The sequence below is a fragment of the Cryptomeria japonica genome, chromosome 3 (genome assembly GCF_030272615.1).
Source record: "Cryptomeria japonica chromosome 3, Sugi_1.0, whole genome shotgun sequence".
Taxonomy (NCBI): Eukaryota; Viridiplantae; Streptophyta; class Pinopsida; order Cupressales; family Cupressaceae; genus Cryptomeria; species Cryptomeria japonica.
The window spans coordinates 820,991,398-821,014,179 of record NC_081407.1 but is presented as its reverse complement, the minus strand read 5'-3'; the positions used below and the strand labels follow the sequence as shown (position 1 = coordinate 821,014,179).

The window sequence follows — 22,782 nt, the reverse complement described above, 5'->3', positions numbered from 1 at the left end:
AGGCGAAATTTTGGCTAAGGCATGGGGCGGACTTTGAAGGTCTCTCCTTATGGCTCTCCATCAAGGCGAAATTTTGGCTAAGGCATGGGGCGGACTTTGAAGGTCCCTCCTCATAGCTCTCTTTACCCTTGGCGGACTTTAAACTTGGCACCTCCTACCTTGCTCTCTTACTTTGGCGGACTTGGGAGAGGGCTCCTACATGACCTCCATCTTGGGCGGACTTTGGTGGTGTCCCCAACCTGGGCAGACTTCTATCACTCCTCCTCCTTAGCCTCCCAACCTTGGCGGACTTTGGAGGGCTCTCCACCTTGGTGGACTTCAAACCCATCCCCTAAGCGGACTTCAAGCAACCTCCCCTTGGGTGGACTTTGGAAGGCTCTCCACCTTGGGCGGACTTTGGTGTTAGCTCCCCCATGCCCTCTCTAGCCTTGGCAGACTTTGGTGAGTGCTCCCACATGACCTCTCTAGCCTTGGCGGACTTTGGTGAGTGCTCCCACATGACCTCCCAACCCATGGCGGACTTTGAAGGTCTCTCAAGAGGGCGGACTATATATGAAATATAACATTTAAGTATCCACTTATACTTTAAGTTATATTTCATATATATTGTCAGGATGTTTGAGAGTGGTTTCAGGCCTCTAGGACTAATAATGCAAAATCTAGTTTTTGGAGGATTCTCCAATTTTCCAGACTTAGTCAAATTTTAGGATCAGGATGACATTCCAGACTTAGCCAAATTTCAGGACATTTGAGGATCAGGAAGATTTTTTGAGCTGATTATCCTTTGAAGGTGCCATGACCCCCTAAAATATAGGAACTTAGCTTTTTGGGTCAAAACTTGAAAATTTTGGATCGCGGTCGAAGCAGGTCAGTGGTACAAGTGTAAACCCTAGGTTTGCATCCTGAAAAAGCAAAAAGCCTAAAATCTAGGGATTTAGCTTTTTAGGTGAAAACTTGGAATTTTTGAGTTCCAGTCGAGGCTGGTCAGTGGTGCAAGTGTAAACCCTAGGTTTGCATCTTGAAAAAGCAAAAAGCCTAAAATCTAGGGATTTAGCTTTTTAGGTCAAAACTTGGATTTTTTGAGTTTCGGTCGAAGCTGGTCAGTGGTATCAGTGCAAACCCTAGGTTCCCATTCCGAAAAAGCAAAAAAGAAGACATCCCTAAAAAATAAGGAAAACTTTCTAAAAATAGCCATACCGGGGATCGGGCTAAAAATGCCAAAAACGAAACTTCCTAAAAAATAGGAAAAAGCAAAAAAGCAAACTTTCAAAAAATAGAAAGTTGTCCAAATTCGTCCAAATCAATTGCGATCTTCGTCTTTTGGCCTCTCTAAGCACTCTGGTGGTGTTCGCATTTCAGAATCACATAACTTGCAAAAACTAATTTTCAGTCGTCAGGGCCTGAAATGCTCTGAACTAGACAAGGCTTGGTGAAACTGTAGCAAAAGGTCATAGGATACTAACAAAAACCCTAGAAAGTAGGAAAAGAGAGGGTCCCCATTTGCAATGGGGCGATGTGTGAAAAAGGTCGCAACAATTAGGAAATGCAAAATTTATAGAGTAGCTGATCAAGCCCAAGACAATGGTAGATACCTCCAATCATCCTATGAGAAGGAAGATAAAGAAGTGAAGGTAGATTGAAATGAGCCCAAGGTTTTAGACCTAAGAGCTTTGATGACTCCTGTTTTATCTTGCACTCGCAGATGGGTGGACGTACGGCATCAAAAGTTGAAGGAGCAGAATGTATCTATGACATTTACCTTGGAAACAAGACTAGAAGAAGGAGAGGCAAGTGTGAGTGAGAATACTTCTCATTCCAAAGGTTCAAAGAGGAAAGAAGGACTTGAGAAGAGAGAGCCTTCCAAGAAGAAGAAGAAAATGAATCCTGATCGCCCACCAAGCACATCTTCTAGGCATGAAAAGGAAGCAAGTCAAGGAGAAGATCAGAGGTAGATAGTGTATGAAATTGATGAGTCTATGGAATCCATGGTACAAAATGATAAACAAGGAAAATGACAGACACCTCAGCATTCATCAAGTCAATCTCCCCAGGTTGGTGCTAATGAGCAACAAGAAGAAAAGAATGATGATGAAGCAACATCTCCTTTCAGGGAAGATAGACCTCTACCTAAAGAAATACAAGTGAGGGAAAGGAAATCTATCATTCCAGATTGGTTAAAAGAGAGGTTGACAAGGGTAGTTGTGGTCGAAGAGGAAGAACAAGTATTTGACTTGGAAAGCCTCATAGGAAATTCTCATGAAGAAATAGAAAAGAAGAAGGCCACAAAGATGTCAAAGGTAATTAGAGATGAGACAGGATCCAGAAAAGTGCAGATAGCTACACCAGTGGTGGACAAGTATGAGGATGAGATTCTAGCAGAAGAATACGATCTGGAAACATTTGATCTTGGTCCACTTACCACTGTGCAAGCCATGGAAGAAGCAATTGATTCACTGAAAGCACTTAATGACACTCAAAGAAGAAATGGAAAATAATAAGAAACTAGAAAAGGAGGTCAGTGCTTGGAGGAATTATTTTAGCCATCTTAATCAACCTTTGAGACGACAGGATCCAACAATATCTCCTTTGCATGCACTTCCTCTTGAATCAATAAATGAGGCAGAAAGGGTAGAGCTTGGTCCAACTCATGAGTTCTTGGATTGATGAATCTTACAAGGTGGCCATAAAATTTGCAACAAGGATGATGAAGACGGTCCACCGTGCTATCCAAGTTCTTGAGATCATCCATAATCTATTGGTAACTGTGGATGCATTTGCTCACACTAGAGAGGTTAAGTGATAAGGACACCAAGACAAATTCTAGCACAAGAGAAGATAATGAGTGGAGAAGCCCATAGTCTTCTGCAGTGGTCAACTTTGCTCCAGATAAAGGAAGTTCTTTTCGAAGATATCAGTTCTAGGTGCAGCCAAGTTGAGGGAACTATCCACCCTATTCAAGACAAGGTATTTGAGGTATTGTGTACGATCCTTGGCAAAAGAATTGAGATCGAGACGGATGTAGACATCCAAGAATTGGAAGACAAGATCAGGATCATCTTTTGCAAAGAGGAGAACACAATCACCAAAGAGCAGCGAAATCAGATGCATGTTGCTATATTCCTGATTGAGAAAACAAAAGAGGTGGAGCTTGGATGGGAGACAACTCTTCTCACTGCCTTTGATCAAGTTCTTCACTTTGAAGAACGGATGAAGAATCTTCCTGAGATTCCCATTGCTGAGATTGAGGCGGTCACGTCCAGATTCATTGAATATGCTAGAAAAGAGCATAGAAAGGGGAACAAAGTTCTAGATGAAAAGTTGTTATAAAATGATGTGGCAGCTTAATTCCTATTGGTCTATGTCTCCTCGTTATTTGTGCCAATTCTTATTGGCTATGGATTGATAATGTTTATCTAAATGGGGACTTTTTTTTTGTAACAAACCCTGATTAGGGTTTAGGTGTCAGAATCTTAGCCATTGATCTTCTTTTGATCTAGGCCTTTCATTGTATTTGAGAGTGCTATATAAGCCCTCACTCATTTCATTTTAAAGAGTTAGTAAGAAAAAATTTAGAGAGTTAGAGAGAAATAAGTTTATTATCAGTAGCAGAGAAATAAGGCGTGAAGAGAGAAATTTGAACAATTGTTGTTTTATTTGGCTATGAGATCAATAAAATATTGAAGTTATGGTGTTTTATTGCAATCCTTGTGGCTATTTTCATGGTTGTTTATCTTCTTGAATCACTCTTAGTAGAGATAGCATTTAAGTTTTAAGTTTGAAAGACGAATGTTGTGCTGGATCTTTGATAAGACTCACATTCCAAACCACTAGCTCCTTACTGATTGTAAGAACGCCTTGTGTGGTCAACTAGAAACCTTGAGATTGATTAAGAGTTCAATCATCATTAGAAGTATTAATATGTATCTCATTGATAGTATCTATCTCCTTGGTGATTTGAAAATCGTTGAATCCCCTTAGAAGATCGCACCAATTCTAGTGGAGTTGTAATCCTTTGGCGATACTGAAATTGGTAGAATCTTATCAAGACCAGTCCTCATTAAGTCATTCTTAGGGTTAGTTTAAGCATCTCTTCCTTGAATCCTTTATCTTTTGATCTGTTTTGAAAACCAGTTAGCTTTAGGAAAATCCTGTTCCCTCATCTGAAAGGTAGTCACGTGAACAAGCTTTCTTTGAAAGTACGTAAGGCCCCTTGAAAAATAGTAAACACAACAACCACTGGTGCTTATCCGTGAGTAGAGATCCTACAAAGCAGAACCTTGAAGTCCTTCCGATTGATCCTTTTTGCGATATCTTCAGCATTCGGAGACTTTACTCAAGAGAAGATAAGATACCTCTGGGTATTTTATTCTGTGTTTGGTCGTGTACAAAATACACATCAACACGCTCTTGGGCTTAATTTTTTTGAACAGTCTTTGTCAATGACCTGCGTTACCTCAAATTAAGTAGGCCACCCCAAGGGATGGAATCATCAAGGTGGACGTTCCTGCTGCTTGTGGGCCAAGGGGTAAGTTGTCTTGGTTAGACGCTACGCTCTTTGAGGCTTAATTGGGCTGAGCAACAACCGGGCACCAAACTCTACTATGATTGATTTAGGGAAATTTAACCTTTGGTGCTTAATTTCTAAGATCAACAAGCTGCATGGTTTATCTCAAAGAAACATTAATCGTTTGGGGAATTAATCAGCAAAACAAAAGCATAAGATTTTTTGAAAAAATCGTGAAAAAATCGAGAAAAAATTGGATTTACAAAAAAATGTAAAAAAATGCAAAAAAAAATCAAAAACTACTTTTTTTAATATTTAAGAGCATTTCCATAGCATAGAGATATTGTAGGCAAATAAAATAGACACTTCAACACATGAATTGTAGAAAATAGATTTTCGTTGTTTATATTCATATCACTAATTACATTGCACAAAAACATACCACAACATAAAAAATATCCTGATGGTGATAGTGTTGGTTGAAAATTTTGTACACTTGGGGAAATATACAAAATTGTGGTTTCAACCACAGCACACGAGTAAAAACTCTCCTAATTAAGGGAAGGCTCCCCCTATCTAACTACAACTTGGAAAATAAAATGGGATGGGACAGCAATCGTTCTTCTTTCTTCAAGAAAGACAATATCCTTTTCTCTTCACAGAAAAGGATAGCGATTGAATATGAACAACAGTAACTACTTTCAAGTGAAATGAGAGAAAGGAAATGAAGTTTCCTGAAAGCGCAAAGACTTCCGTCACTTCCTTCGGGACGGGACAGCAATATCAAGCTCAAAGACTTGACTATTGGAAGTCCTATCTACCCTTTGCTATACTAAATTTTTACAATGAATAAAAGATAACAGCTCAAAGACTGGAATAATTTATTCTTTTAACACAAAGACAAGAACTAATGCAAGCTCAAAGACTTGCTGCTATTTCTTATCAAACAGTAATTTTCCTCAAGAATAGACGCAAGCTCAAATACTTGCTGCTCCTTCTAGAGATTTTCCTATTTTAATTAATCTTCTCTACTTGCAGCTCAAAGACTTCAAATCAGATTGGACTAAGCTCCTTTAGAAACACTTTGCATAGAATAAATAAAAAGAATGAAACTCAAACTTGTAACTCAAAGACTCAAAACTTGAGTAATCTTTCTTTATTATTTTTCAAAACCTTCAATTCACATACATAAGCTCAAAGACTTCTTGCTGTAAATTTGGCAGAGTTTTTGCTTGCTTTCCCAAAAGATATATTTACAATGGACCTCTCAAGTATTTATAGAAGAGGAGCCTTGAGAAAAAGGTGGGAGGATCCTAACTAACTTGAGAGATTCTCTCAACCACCAAGACTCATTCAATAAATAACTGAGACTTCATTAACTAACTAAGAGTTACTCTAACTAACTAAGACTTATTCCAACTACAGTCCTAATCGGACACAACTTGTAGTTGCCTTACATGTAATTACAAAAGTGCAAGTAATGTGTAACTTGCATTTTACAAAAATTACTTTTACATGTAACTTGTCAAAACAAAATTACAATTAAAGATTACAAAAAAGGGAAAATTCAACTAAGTGTTGAAAAACACTTAAGTTGAATTTTGTGAAGACACGAATTTTCGAAATTTCCGGATGCTTGCTTGTAGTTCCTCGGGATTCGGTTCATGGGTGTTCTTAGCAACAACCATAGTCTTCACAATAGTGTCATGACAGCGGAGGAGTGCGGAATTGTCTTTATCCAGGATAGACTGGATCTCATGCAAAAAGGCTTGGTGTTTCGTCAATGATTGAATTGAAGCTGTCGAGAATTGTTCACTCCTCCATTCATTATGAATCCTCATCTGTAAATCAGCAAGAACCTCTTCTTCTGGAATCAGCTCTCCATCCTGACTTACTATATTGCAAGAGGCCCTTTCACAATGTGAGACAATACCTCGATAGACTTCATCCCGGAATCTTCTTGTATCACTGATCTCCTCAATGAGGGATTTAAGAACAAGGGTCTTGTTTTCCATGAGTTCCTCAAATTCCAAGTACATGACTCTGGAAGAGATGATGGCGTGCTCCTGCAAAATACTCAGCTGTTGTTGGGGCATGGTACGCCAGATTGCCAGACTTTTCTCAACATTTTCCAGATTCTTTTTGAAAGTGTTAGAAGTCTGATCCAGTTTCTCCTCAATGGTTTCCAACTTAGACATTATTTGAAAAATGTCTTTCACCACTTGTATACATTGATCATGAAGCTGATCAATCCAGGAATCCAGTGCTTGTACTTTTTGAGCAGCCCTTTCCACTCCACGAATCGATTCTTGGGAACCAGAAGAACCTATGGAGTTACTCCCTTCAGCAGCAGGTTTTGTGATTTTATGAATGGCTGCCATGAGCTGTCGGTTTTCTTCTTCTAGCTTGTCTTTCTTTGCAAGAAGATCGTCACACCTTTGCACTAGTGAAGCAACAGAAAACTGAGCATCATGTTTAATGACCTCATGTGTTTGCTTGCCCAATTCTACCCTTGTAACCTTATAATCAGCAGTTGACATTTCATCAAGTGGTTTATCTGCAATAGGTTCCACAATTTCAGCTACTTTCATCTTGTTGCTATCAACAGTTACCTTAGAGATAGTCTTTGCCTTCTTAGCAACTTTGGATCTGGACTGTTTGAGTTGCTGGTAGTCCAAGGCATCAGGTGAGATCTCTTGCTTCTTTCTTTTCGGGGTGAAAGAACTAAGCCATGGAGGCAAAGTCATCAACTCACTTCCAGTAGTAGCCGTAGGCAAAGGAGAAGCAGTTTCTGTTTGAATTACCGTGGTAACCCTGGGAGGAATATCTGTTTGAATAGCGACCACGGTTTGCTCAGTTACCAATGGACATGAAGATTGCCTCATGAATTCTTCAAAACCAGAAGTGGAAGTATCGATTTCTAATAACTGAATGCAAGTGGGATTATCTTCAGGAACTTTCAACACACTTTCTTGTTGTTGATCAGGAGAAGGCTCGTATGCTGAAATGGGAACTGCATTCTGAGGAGACTCATCTATGAGCAAATTAGGAGGAGAAGGAGGCGTCTCTATGGAAACTGGAGGAATGACCTCGTGAGGTGAGTCTGAAACTGGAGACCTAGGCGCATTGTCAGATTGCTGCCCCTCTTCTGGATTATCCAGATCGATCACCCGAACATGGAACCGTGATTTCTCCTTCCCACGAGTAGTCGTCTCCTCAGGAGGAAGCACTACTACGCGACTAACTCGTAACTTGATCCTTGTGCCTGAAGATGAAACACCCTCCTTGTTATCAATCTCAATCTCAGACTTCCGTCCAAGAGGCCCTGTAGAATCATCTTCTTTACCAACCTTGATTTTGATAAGTCTAACAGCATTACTTTTCAGCCATGCGTTAGTGTTGGCCAAGATAGTTTGAAATCTGTCAAGGATGGAGACGCACTCCTTATGTGACCATTGGATCAAAGGAAGTGGAGCTTCCTCAGCTCTTCGTGAAATGTATTCAGGATCAAGTATATGCCCGTCATCGATCATCCCTTGTGGGATATCCGCCAAGTTCAAGTCAACAATTTGCTCAACAGTGAGCCTGCAGTAATCCATCTTCAGAACTTCGGCTTCCGTGCGAAGATCTACCCAGATGTCTTCAATGCGATGAACATGCACAAAGGATTTCTTGATCTTCTCCTTCATACCTCTATAATCAAAATCAGCTCTAGGTTTGAACCTCTTAAGCTTGATTTCCTGCAATTCAACCTCCATGGCCTTAGCTTTCACAGATGTGACAAGGGAGTATCGACCAATTTTTAATGGGTTTGTGCTAGAGATCCCCATTCCAACCTTGTGTCTAGCAGACTGAAAAGTATGAACAGCCATGATTTGTCTTCCCAACTCCATAAGAATTATCTTATCGGTTGGGTATCTTGGAAGCATGTATGGCTGTCCATCATAGCATCCAATCCTCATATAGGTGAAGGTGGGAAATTGCAGGAATAAACACCCATACTCAGACACCTTGACCCATGCCTCATCTGATACTCTTTTGTTTCTGAGATCCACGTCAAACTGACACATGAAATATCCGAAGAATGCATCTTGGACTCTTCTGAAATGCAGTCTGCTAGGTTTCAATGGCAACTGGTCATAATATTCCGAAACTGGTATAAGTGAGCGATCACCCTTGGTAGAAAGACCTGGAAAGTGTCTAAGTGATGTTGCTAAATATACCAAATAAGAATTCATGAAGAAGGTCGTAGTGGTAGGAACTGCTGCAAGTTGTTCGCACAAGGCATTGCTGATGATTTCACCCCATGAAATGTGATGCGACTGCCGTATGAACATAATGAATTGATACATCCATGGCTCAAAGACATTAGAGTGCTCAAGACCCATCATCCTGCTGAGAAGAGTGATGGTGTCTCCTATCTCCCACTTGAAATCACAACGGTACAACTTTGCCCATCTTGAGAAGGAAGGACGAGGCCCTTGGATCCATCTATTGATGTGTCGTTTGCAATCTTTTTCCCTTTTCACATAATACTCTGCTGCACTTTCTTTGGTGATTTCCATATAAACAGGTGCAGGAGGTATCTTGAAGACCTTCTCGATTGTATCCGCATAAAGACGAATTATAGCTTCACCATCATCATTTTTGATGACTCTTGACTCTTTGTCAAAATGATGGGCGCATGCAAGAACAAACTCAGGTTCTAGGGCAGCTACTGGGAAAGAAGATGCATGATGGATATGGCTGTCCAACAGCCGCTGCAAGTTGTTATCCTGTGGATCTTCTACCCTGTGAATGAATTCTGCCATATCAACGTGCCCTATTTCCGTGTCCCTGATGCGATCCAATGGAGAAGAAACCTGGGAAGGTGCAACTTCATTCTGGTATTTGTCATATTTATATTTCATTTTCTTTGGAGTTGGCGATGCCGGCAAATCTGACATTGATTGTGAACCTGGAATGCTGTGATGAAGACTTAAAAGAGTTAAGGCAACATCATAATCAGCTGCAAATATCATTCTTTCTTCTTCAAATGGGTAAAACTTTGATCTCTGAATTTCACGGTTTTGTGAGAGGAAGAGGGGAGATATGTAGAAATGGGAAAATCTTGACTTTGACCAATTTCGGATCTTGGGAGAATTTTCGCAAGTATACAAGTTGGAAAGGACATACATGCAATTGGGGTTTTAAAACCCGAATACAAGTACACTTGTAAATTCGAAAATGGAGAAATGGACGAAAAATGGGATTTTGACTTGCGGGAAATGATGGAAATGGAAAGTACGAATATGGGGAACGTGAATGAGTAGAAATGGGAATATCCGGGAAAGTCATTTTCATGAAAATGGGAAGAACTTTTCAACATGTAATCCGGTTTTTAAAACCCGAATTTGCAAGGGAGGGGTATCTCACACTTTTCAAGCTTGGAATTTTAACCAAAGATGGTTAAATTTCTTAACCGTAGGGGAAGAACAAGAATTTCCAGCGAACTTGTAATCGAGATTAAAAATCCCGAATACAAGTTAAGAAGGAATTTTGAGAAGAACAATGCAATTTAACAATTGCATTTCAAAGGGGAAGATTTCTTTCACGAAAACCATTTTTTAGGGGAAGAACATCTCATGCCAAAAATGTAACTAATAACGAAAATTAAAGAAAACAAGAAAATAATAAAATGAAGAGAAGAAAGGAAGAACATACCTTTCTTAAAAATGCAAAATGCTTCTCCAACAATGCATCAATTCTTGAAATGAAGAAGCAAAACCGGTGAAAAGGAGCAATCTGGAATACCAAACCCTTATCACGTTTTTTGCAAAAATGTTTTATATGGAAAAACGTGGCACCAAGCAAGAGCAAAATGTCATGGAAAATGCTTGAATGCTTCTTAAACCTCAACGCCTTGGTACTTCAAGGTAAAACGATCCATGTTCTTGAAGATGCGTGGCATTCAAGACTTCTAAAACGCAGCCATAATGATTCACGTAAAAAAAAAACGTGGCACTTGTTGCATATTGGAGGGCATCATTAAATGGTGCGAAAACCCTCTCACCCTCCACGCCTAGGTAGAAGAAGACAAAACGCTTTAGGAGATTGCAGGTTTATGGAGTAAAAAACGCCCAAAATGTGGATTGAAAGAACCACGTTTTTGCTGATTTAGCTCCAAAAACCAGTAATAATAAACTCTAAATGGCGAAAAATGTGTTTGTAAATGCATGAGAATAGGATAGAATCCTAAACGCCTTGCATCTCTAGCAAATCTCCCCAAAAAATCGCTTTGACATCTTCAACAAATCCATTTTTCATGCAAATCGGGTTTTGGGAGACAAACAACAAGTTCGAATTACCCAAAATCATGCAAATCGGGTTTTGGGGAGAAAATAACAAGTTTTATTTTCACTTTTTCCACTTACAAGCCAAAATTGGGTTTTAAAAGACAAATAGCAAGTTTAATTTTTCACTTTTTCACTCACCAAGCCAAAATCGGGTTTTAGAAGACAAACTGCAAGTTTAAAAATACTTGTAAAAGGGAAATAAAATCCCTACAACAAGTTTAAAACACTTGCACATATGTAATGGGGATTTAAAATCCCTATTACATGTAAAAACCATTAAAGTAGGGGTTTTTTGAACAAACTGCAAGTTTACTTGCAGTTGAGCCCAAAAATCCCTATTTTAACTAAAAATGACCAAAAAACAATAAAAAGATAAAAACATTAAAGGGGAAACTTAAAATAAATTACAAGTGACATATTTAAAATAAAAGTGCACATGTAATTGATCAAAAATTCCCCTACAAAGACCATAACAATGAATATCATTAAAACTTGCAGTTTGAAGAAAATTCTCCACCTGCAGTCTGGGTTTTAAAACCCGAAATTGAAGGAAAGGCATAGCAAACGAACCCAGAATTGGACGAAATTCGAAGCGTAGTTCGAGAATGGACTGAGGATCAAGCCAGTCCAAGGATTAGTCAAAATTTTGCCTCGGGAAGTGTGCCATAGAGTAAAAATTTCAATTTTTTCATAAAAATTCTACCGTAGTGGTCCTTCATTTTTGAAAACAAAAATGAGGACAACAGATAGATGTCAAAATGTCGATTACAATATCTCAGTGTAGGGAAACTTTCAATGACATATAATGTTTCTTTGTATTATAAATATATTACTGGTTTTAAATAATCTATATTAAACAAATCAATTGTATATTAAAAATTATTAAATAATTATTATACAGTTACAGTTAATTATAAAGAATTACTAAATTATAGTATATTAATATATCATAAATAATTAAATAGTTATAATAAAGTTATAAAAAACATTCGCTCAAAAAAAATTTATTTTAAAAAATAGTAGTCTTGAATTTCTTATTATGATTTATTCTGATTGAATAAATTTTTTCTATTTGTAAATACATTTGTTCTAAATCAAATTATTAAAACAATGTATTAATGTAAATACATTAGCAAAACAAATATAATTTTTGGCTTCAAATTTATTAAATTGTGTCACAGCCGAGACTTGAAGAAATCCTCACGCCAAACCTCGTGCGACTGTGCAAGCTCGTTCCCGAGACCTAAGTCACTGCGTTCGAATTCGAATTCGAGTTCGGCAACCATAAAATTCAGATGAAGTTCGGAAAGGGCAAAAAATTCGGAAAAAATTCTACATTAAATTCGCCTAATATAAATTTAAATTTTTTAAATATAAGAAAAATAAATTCATTAAATTATCAATAACTTATAATTTTAAATAGATTCGAAATACTATCATATAATAAAATAAATTTGAAATGAAATCATCAAATTTATTATTTATTAAAATTACATAATATTATATTTTTTTTTTGATTAGTAATTTTTGTGTTATATTGATTTCCAAAAAAAAGGCTACAATAATCCGAGGCCATACAGATTTCAACATTGGCCCAAAAAACTAACAGTCCTAGCCTACTATGAAGAGCATTCAAGCTAAAACGGAAATAAAACCAGTATCGTGCATTTCTGCACTAAATATTACAGTCATCCATAAAGTATTGTTTTTTTAAAAACCAGCAACTAGCAGAAAGCAAAAAACGAGTTTTTAGCACTGTATCCGCTCAGTTGGTATCGCTCTGGTTCGTCTGCAATGTCTGCCAGAGCTTTTCCTTTGGCTGCTTCGGTCTTCATCTTCGGCATGCAATCCAAATTCCCAAAGTTTGGGTCTCCTTCTTCACTTGATAAAAACTGGACCGCTCGCCCTTCCTCAAACTGGTCTCGCAGTCCTCTCCCCACCTCCATGCGCGCCACCACCTTGAGGGCTTTCAATACCTCATCTGTTCATATTTCGTAATTTATAAAACATTATCTTTATATATTACTAAATTAAAAACACATTATTTAATTATTATAATTTAAATACATTCTTTATACATTAAATGGTCGAAGTGGCTGAGTAGGGGGCTCACCATGACTATTGTATATCGGGCCTTTAATCATTATTGCTATACATTATCATTATATTTAATATGTATAGTAAATTCTGATAAACTCCTCTTCGAAAGTCTTTTTCTGCAGCGGATTGATGGCATGCCAGCAATTTTAATCAAATAGATGGTTCCAACGTAGCTGAAGGAGAATACGCTTATTTATTCCACCCGAGATTCATGCCTATTCCTCTTGAATGTGAATGTGTACCAGATGACAAAATTTATTTCAGTTTTAAAAGCCCTAGTTTTGCTCCATACGAATTATGGGCCGAATGTGAATGAATTTTTAATGTTTTTTTGAAATTTGCCAAATTTCTAATGCGGTGACTTAGCCCGCAACTATGGTGCCTGGTCTATGGCAGGAGAATGAGTTTTAAGACGTTTTGTCGCCGTTTTTAGGGTTTTTTTAGCAATTTCGCATCAAATTAAAATAAAGATTTTTAAGCTAGTTTTAATCGCGATTTTTAATGCGATTATTAGTGATTTAATCCGCAAAAAATCGTTGATTTAGTTCAACGAGTTTTTCCCCGTATTGGGGAATCAGTCAGCGCCCCTTGCGATTTTTTCCAAAGTAATGTTTCTTTGGTTTATCTAAGTAGGTTAAAATGATTATTGACATGTGTATATGTATTTATATTTGTTGTCAAATCCCTAACCCTAATAGAAATGAATAATCTTATGAATTATATTTCAAATATTATCTAATATGGTTGCAGGGCCTAAACCAGGATTTATGTTGATAACTATATACATTCCTTATTTCAAATTAATTTGTCATTTTAGGGCAAGATCCAGGATCATCCCAAAAGGGGACATTACAAATGGATTTATTATATTTAACATCTTGAAAAAAAACATGCAATGGGTGCTCTCTTTGCATACCTCATTCACTCTTGGTTCTTTTACAGTGGAGGCTGGTCCAATTTCTAATGTAGATTCCTCTCTCCTCTTTTCTCCATCATGTTGGAGCTCTGATAGTGTTGCAATTGCTCAAGGATTGCAATGAAGGATTCTTTTTGATTTTCCTTGCTAGCTTGCACCTCCTTGATTCTTTCTTCCAAGTGATGCACCTCCTCACAAAGAGCTCCATTCTCTGAGAGCACCTGCTTATGTGATGCTTGGAGATCCTCAAGTGTCTTCTTTAGTATCTTTGTCATGGCTGAACTGCACAACCAACAATTCCAACAGCACCTTGTCAAAGATTTGGAAATTTGGTTATACACACAAATCTCCTCTGTCACTAAAACATCCTGCAAGCCTCAAGGAACTTGCTGCTTTGATCCAACTGATTTGTAATTGACTACAAGATTATATTTGTGTAAATTATTGTTCAAAATAAATTTTTATTTGTAAGATACCCTAGAGAGATACATTTATCCAGGAAACCTCAAGGCAAGGAAACCCAGTTGGAAGTGGCAAATGCTCATCTCCTGAGCTTCTTTGGAATATTGTAGCAATTAAAAGTAGAAGATTCACTCCATTCCATGTGTTTCCTCTCTTCGTACTACCCTTTGGTGTGAAATATCTCCAACCATGAGTTGTGTAATTTACCTGGAACTTCTTCCTTGTGCTGCATTCTTATTCTCTCATCCTACAATTGAAGATACATTCACTATGGAATGCCTCTGAATGTCCCAATTCAACCTCATGTCCTTAAATAGATGTTGGAGGGTTCTCCCTCTGCATAGGAAGACTCTAGAACCAGAGGTGGAAGAGAAAATATTTAGCTGTTTGCTTCACATTCTCATTTCTACCGTAGGTACAAAACTTCCTTTTAAGGAACTGGTGGTTTCTTACTGCTGGTTCCTGGGGTGCATTTCTGAACCTGAAACTTCAGAACTGATTTGTCCTGTCGATGTTATCATATTCCCTTGATCAATACGATTCAGATACCATACAGAATAATTGGAGCACAATCAGTTGAAAATACATTGTATGATTCGGCTATATGTAGCTTGGCAACCACTTAATACAGACAATACCCATATAACAGGATAGTAACATGTTTCCAATAGGCATAGCAATCTGCCTGTTAGAAAAAATCCTCAAAAAACTGTTTTTCGTGTTGTAATAATATAACTAATAGCGTCGAAAATCGTAAATTAGCTGGGAGTTGAACTGAGAACCTTCCATTAGCATTCTGGGATTCTCTACCATTGAGCTTCTGACATCTATACAGGTAATATTTTTAATGAGTGTGGATTGACCTTCCATTATGCTCCATTACCCTAGCTTGGCTTGATACAATACTGAAAAGTACAGATCATCTAGGACTTGTTAGTAGGATCTCCCATTTGCATATAAAGGTGCTCTATCACTGAGCTACTGGACCCTTACAATTTCTTTTTTCCCTGGTGTGTAGCCTGATGTCTTTTTTGTTATATGTATTATGTACTACTTGGTCTCCTGTCTCTATTGGATGATATTTTGAGTATGTTGTCGTCTGTTTTTAATTTTTGTTTGAGGGTAAGCAGAAGTCCCTAATGAAAAATGTTAATTAATATGCAATTGAATTTTGATTTTCTTCTGAAATTTAAGCATAAACCTTTGCAAGAATGCTTGCTTCACCATCCATATTATTCCAAGGAGGTTTCTTTTCTGTTACTTTTGAATGCTGCTTTAAATCATGAATCATCTTCCCTTTCTTAAACAAGATGGAACCAAATATCAAGATGGACATATGGGATAATCAATGGAAATATGCTTTTGTAGGAAAGTGCACTGTATGTCTATTGTGGCAACAGTTTTACCATCTTTTTAATTACCTGCCCTGGTTGAAAAGTTTAAAGATATAAGTTTCCTTTTACCTTTGTTGTGGCTATGATGTTGATAGGTCATATGTATAAAATCCTAATACAGAATCATCTTTTAAAATGTTTAGAGAGTTTTGCTTTCTGATCTATCACTTGTGTTTTCCTTCTTTACAGTCAGAATCATCTGAATTTGGTTTTGGTGAATAATGTGCCTCTCTTTTTCAATGTGCGGGATGGTCCTTACATGCCAACTCTTCGCTTATTACACCAGTGTAAGAGGCTTTTGTTTTAGTTGTTACAAGGTTTATGCCAGCAGTCTGCATCTAATATAGTGACTACATGGGCTTGATTTTAGTTATGTTTGATTTTGTAGATCCAAACATAATGAAGAAGCTGCAGGTAGATAGAGGTGCAATCAAATTTGTGCTCTCTGGAGCAAACGTCATGTGCCCTGGACTTACATCCCCTGGCGGTGCCTTGGATGTAGAAGTTCCTGCAGAATCACCTGTGGTATATGCTTTTCTTGATATGGAGATTTACTTTGATAGGCTGTTGAAAGTTTTGTTATTGATATATGACTTAGATAACAAATTTAACATTCATGAAAATTGAATTGCTTTTAAGGACCTATCAAATTGTATCATTCAAATAAAATTATGGCTTTTTTTTTTTTAGCTCGATGTCACATTTTAGCATTCAAGTTGCTGCATTTGTTGATATTGCCTTCTTGTTTTCTATGACCTTTAGTTCATCAAGAGTGTCTATTTATGAAGTGCCATATTTAAATTTGTCACCGATGAAACAATCCTTGCCTTTCTTTACTAATCACCTGCCCTTTCTTTAGTGTTTGAAATATCTATAGAAAAGGAAGTAGAGAACTAAGATGGTACTCATACATAAATATAAGAGTGAGTAGATATACTTTATAATATTATTTCTATGTTTGAACATGGTGGAGATGAATGAGCCCAATCCCTTTTGATTTGTAGGAGCTAGAAGCTCATGGAGAGTAGGTGATTCACTGATTAGTGAAGTTACGTTGACATTATTAAGAGTCAATTTCATTGGTGTTGCATGGTCTACAATTGCATTCTCCCTAAGTTGGTTTTGGGTTAGTCCAACAATCAGTTTCATTGTAGAGGTTGTGAGCATTAGTACTTATTTTAGCAATATTCATTTTGTTTTTTAAATTAACAATGTTTGAAAATAATTTAATTGATCAAATTAGGGTTTATACAATGTTTGTAGCATTTCCTCTTCCTCTTGTGGATGAGTTTATTACTACTATGGATTTCTTTAAACTTCATAGGGATGTAAGATTTGATATATATGTATATTATTGATTAGGTTGTCACGGGCTTTGGGAAGAACCCATGCGGCACCGATGATCCTGACTGATTCGCAAGGAGTTGCCTTACGAAGCAGGACCCCGGCCTATGCCTCACCATTGCGCCTATGCGGAATGCGCAACAGATCAGATCAGTCCCAATGCAAAACTGAGACAAAACAAAACACAGACCAAGATATGGGTGGGGCGAGTTGCCCAGATTCCTTTATTATATGCAAAACGATACAATACAAGGATAGGACGCTGTATTGAAGAATATAGATCACCCCCAGATAGATACATAGACTGGAATACAATGGAGCCCCTGGCTCATAAAGAAAGTAGCCTCGCAGACCCGCAAAGCGGCAGGAGAACCAAGTTCGCTCCTCTGCTCCATGTCTTGCCACCGAACTACTTCGCTCCCAAACTTAATCGGATGCCTTCGAATGCTTTCCTTCATTCACTGATGATGACCAAAGAATGAGCGGTGCCTCCTTCTTATAGAGGATGGCCTCAGACCTATTTCCGCACAGGTCATATCTGACCTAACTGCCTGGACCTAAATGACCCGTTCCAAATAATTATGAACGGTAATGTTGATGTCGGCCCGCATAGGTCAGGACATATCTGACCTAACTGCCTGGACCTAAATGACCCGCTCCAACGGTCATGTCGGTGTCGGCCCAAAAGAGTAAACTCCGATGCGAAAATAAAATAAACCCCACCATAGGACCTATTTAGTCCGTGCTCAAAAACCCATGCAGGTCGGCTTGACTTGACCAAAGTGCAGACCCGTTACATCCTCCCCCACCAAACTAGTGGCGGCACCCTCGACGCCAGTGCAAGCCTGCTCTGCACCCGGGAGGAACCACGACTGAATGCCTAGCTCTATGAAGAGGAACTCCCTCCATGAAGGAGCTCAAACTCGTCCTCATCTTCAGGTTGGATTTCTTCCTCCCTTGGCACAATCTCTGCCAAGTGAACAAGTCTGTCCCTCAGTGGTTCATAAGGCATATGTTCGTGATCATCCCATTTCCAATGATCGACAGCTTGTGAACAACTCACCATGATTTCATAAGTCTTTCTGCATCTCTCCAAGTCGGACACATCTGAGCTGTCTCCCAGGTCTAGCAATTCTCCATAACGGATGAACCCGCGCTGGTCCCAATTCTCCAGGATTTCGTCTTCGCGCAGTTCATCATTGAACCCAATATAATCTTGGAAGGTATCAACACAAAGTTGGGTTGAACCGTCACCAAGTCGCCTGAATGAAATGGAGGCTGCATGAGGTTCTAGAGGTGTGCTGGCTTGATCTGCTCCGTGTGGCGAAGTCCTTGACTTGCCCTCATTTGCATCTTCAAGTCGAGCAATCACAAAACCCTCGTTGTCTTCAACTTCTTCCTGCACGATTCGCAGGGTGTTCAGCCTCAAACTGGCACTTGCCTCGGGTTGGATCGGATTGACCACTTCCCTGCTTGAAATGATCATCACGTTGTCCTTGAACCATATTGTTCTGTTAAGTTGGGAAAAGAGCACCAAGACTTACACACGAACTCATGTGAAAGCAACTCAGCCAATTTTGCAAGCCCGATGAATATCGGCTCCGATGCAACATGTTGTTGATCCGTCCAGTTCCATCGTCCAATGGCTTCTGAGCAGCTTGACAAAAGGGTTAAGGCACTGTAACATCCTCCAGAGCGAGCCGCTTCGCTATAACCAAGGATCATCAAATCTCTCAAGGAGATTGATCCATTCTACTCCCACTTGTCAAAGATGTCTTCCTCCGAGAAGATATCCGCCGAGTCCGAAAGATGGTTGTCAATTCTGAAATCCACATACAAGTGTACTGAGCCGCCTCTCAGTCTCCTAAACTGAATGGTGGCAGTGTAGGTGCTAGAAGGGGGATTGCCTTCTCGCAGATCTCCAATCCATCCTGCAGTAAGCACCCCATTGTTGCCTAGGCTCTCAGCCTTCCAAAGACTTAGAGCGAGTGGATTTCCACTATAATCAGTCTCATCTGGAACTCTAAAAGATTTGTCCACTTTCGACAAGGTTAATATTGGCTCCTCTGTCAGCTTCTCCTTCAAGGAATCAAATGCACTCTGTTGCTTCTCCTCCCATTTCCAACTTCTGTCTTTCTTCAACAAATCAGTGAGGGGACTTGCGATCCTGGAATAGCTTGCAACGAACTTCCTGTAGTAGTTGGCCAGGCCGAGGAACTGCCTCACCTCGTGAACATTATGAAGTGGCTCCCAGTCTTGAATGGCTTGTAGCTTCTCCGGATCTGGGCGGATCTGACCACGTCCAACAATATGGTCAAGGAACGACACTTCCTCTTGTGCAAATGCACACTTTTCCTTCTTCGCATACAGTTTGTGCATCTTGAGCAGTTTGAACACTTCCCTGAGGTGTTCCTTGTGGTCATCCAAATCTTGGCTGTACACAAGTATATCATCCAGATACACTACTATGCACTTATCCGACAATGGCCTAAACACATCATTCATCAAAGTGCTAAACGTAGCAGGTGCGTTAGTCAGACCGAAAGGCATAACCAAGAATTCATAACTCCCATACCTGGTTGTTATGGCTGTCTTCTCTTCATCGCCTGGTGCAATCCTGATTTGATAGTAGCCCTGTCTCAGGTCCAACTTACTGAACACTCTTGCATCTAATAAGCGGTCAAAACTATCCGCTATGAGGGGTAATGGATATTTATTCTTGATTGTTAGCTTGTTCAACGCCTTGTGGTCGACACACAGCAGTAGTGTCCCTTCCTTCTTGCGTTGAAACAGAACTGGGGCAGCATAAGGAGATCTGGATGGACGCAAGTATCCCGCCTCAACGAGTTCAGCCAACTATCTCAACTCAGCCATCTCAGGTCCTGAGAGACGATAAGGAGCCTTAGCAGGCGGTCTTGCTCCAGCTTCTAGCTCTATCCTGTGATCTACATGTCTCCGTGGTGGTAAAACAACAGGAAGCTTGTCAGGCATGATATCCGCGTACTCTAGCAGAACATCTTGAATGGCTGAGGAGTTGGAGCTCGTGGGCGGCTCCCCTTCATCCCAGCCTCCAAGTAATGTAGCCAAAAATAGATCATCTTGACCACTCTTACAAACTTGCTTCGCACTCAATGCATTGAGTACCCAGTCCGATTCCTTGCACTTCACCATGGGGATCATACAAGGTCTGCCCGGATCAAGTATCAAAACACAACCCATATGCGGCACCACTGCTGCTGCAGCAGTCCTTAGGAACTCCTATCCAAGGATGAGATCAAACTCATTCATCTCGATGGCAACCATGTCGACCGCACCTTGCCAGGATCCGATTCGGATGACTTCCTTCCGGATCTCGCCGCTTACCTTCTGTGTAGGTGCTGTAACAGCCTTGAAATGCGACGTAGTAGGTTCCATCTTCAAGCCAAGTGTCTTGGCTCGATCGGCTGATATGTAATTGTGGGTCGCCCTTGAATCGACCATTGCCATTACTTTTTCTCCCCCAAAGAATGCCTCAACATAGCAAAGCTCATGTTTATTGACAACATTCCTGTCTGTGGAGTTTGCATTGAGTTGAGGAGCTGCAAAGTGCTCATCCCGGGCATCTTCTTCTCTTCGACTAGCAGTGCATTGATCCCGCTCTGGTTTGGACAGCTCCGCGCCCAGTGATCATCTTTCCCACAGATGAAACAACCCGGATCACGATCTTTCTTCTTCTCAGCAGGGGCCTGATCCTTCTTCTTGAAGTTGTTTCCTTCACGAGGCTTCTTAGCCTTCTTGCCCTTCTGATCGCCATTCTGGTTCGAAGGAGCACCTCCCTTCTTTTCATTGCGATGGAACTGCTTTTTGTAGTTCTCAGCTCAGGCACCTCCAAAGCCTTTAGCCGGGTCGCCCCTGTAGTGGAGCAGCCCATCTGCAACGGTAATAGCTTTGACAAGAGTCTGAACCTTTTGACGCCTCAAGTCGTCATTCGCCCAGGGTTGCAAGCCTCTGGTAAAAAGGATCAGTTTCTCAAAATTGTTCAACTTTGAGCACTCCAGATCCAACACTTGGAACGCCTTCACATACTCGCGGATTGTGCCTGTATGCTTCAACTCGTTGAAGCGGGATCAGATGATCCAATCCGATTTCCCTGGCCTAAATTGATCATGCAGGGCTGCCTTCAATTCCGCCCAAGACTTGATCGATCTCACAAGTTTACTTGCACGTTCATCCGCTTGATGAGTCCGCCACCAAAGCTTCGCACTCCTAGTCAAGCAAGTTGCAATTTCCTCTTCCTCTTGTGGATGAGTTTATTACTACTATGGATTTCTTTAAAATTCATAGGGATGTAAGATTTGATATATATGTATATTATTGATTAGGTTGTCATTTTTCATACTCCAATATTTTAACGAAGCTTTTGTATATGTAGTCCAATATTTCTTCAGTTGATTGTGGTTGTCACTCATGTTAGAAGCAACATGGAGGAGTCTGTTATTACTGAAAATAATTAGTTTTTACTCATAGGTTTAGACTCCACAAAAGTATAACAAACTTTAATGAAAAGAATGTGTATGATTTAATATCCCCTTCTTGCATCTAGTTAGTTTGGACTTCCTGTTAGCCTATTCGTGGGTTCTTGTAGGCTAAGTGGAGTTGGTTAGGGGACTCAATGTCCTATGGAGAGCTTGAGCCAATGGTTTTTGTGTGTCCGAGCAAAGTTTCTATTTTTAGCATATGCTATTTTTAGTAAGTGCTATTTGGGGCACTTGGTCTCTCAACTTCAGAGCGATGTGCTTTCGATTTCAGGCCTTGGTGAGTTTTCTAAGGTTAGAGGAATAATATTTTGTGATTTCACTAAAATGTTTTTAAAAAGTAACTTTATAACTTGAGTGACATGAAGTGTTCATAAAGTGTCCCCAAAAGCTACACCTAGGGAAGGGGGACAAAACTTAAGTTTTAAAAGTTTATTTTATGGCTCCAAAACAGTACGCCAAGGAGAGAAATATTAAAATGTTTTAAAGATAAAAAGGGAAAATAACTCAAATTCAAATTGGTTGCCCTATTTCTTCCCTCCACTATAAATATGTATTTTGGCTCTTATTTTGAGCATTCTAAATTGACAACTTAAGGAGATGCTGCTGGAATGAAATCAGAGAGTTCTCTTGTTGCTTGTTGAGGACAAAAACCCTCTACAATGGTGCTGATTTCAGTGGTGAAATATCCACTCTAGTTGGTTGAAGTGCATGGATTTACTTTTCAGTTATTTTGGCTTGCAGTTGATGATATGGGTTTGAAAGTAATGAAGGTTTTCAAAGTATTTTGATGCAGGTTTCCAATTTTTGGTGTGGTGTGTTCATTTTGAGAGTGCTGTTCGAGTTTTGGTGTGTTTGGATGCTTTTTCTCAGTGCTGGTCTTCATTTTCAGAGATACGAAAATTCATACTTTTGCTCAAAGCTCCCTGGTAATTTTTATATCATTTTGGATAGTGGAGAGTCTGATTCCTACCTCCCGAGCGACTCAAATCAATGTGTCGTTTCCAGTATTTTGTGAACCAATGATTTTTTAATCCAAATCGCCTCTCTAGGCCTGGGTGCCACTTTCCATGTTGGCACATGGGAACTTTGGAGGTTTCAATTTGCACTTTGGTGATTGTTTAATCTTCCTTACTGAGTCGTTGGAGTTGGAGTAGAGTCTTAGCAGCTGGAAGGAGTATGGAAAGAGTTGGAGATAGATTTGATGCATTTT

General features: G+C 39.4%; 1 protein-coding gene across 1 annotated transcript in view; it reads left to right on the top strand.

Moving 5' to 3' along the window:
* Positions 1 to 22,782, top strand: part of LOC131054787 (uncharacterized) — a 110,633-nt gene that overhangs the window by 49,657 nt on the left and 38,194 nt on the right. Inside the window, exons 4-5 of the mRNA XM_057989383.2 lie at positions 15,901 to 15,998; positions 16,100 to 16,236. Coding sequence (XP_057845366.1) covers positions 15,901 to 15,998; positions 16,100 to 16,236 — 235 coding nt within the window. The remainder of the gene's footprint in view (positions 1 to 15,900; positions 15,999 to 16,099; positions 16,237 to 22,782) is intronic.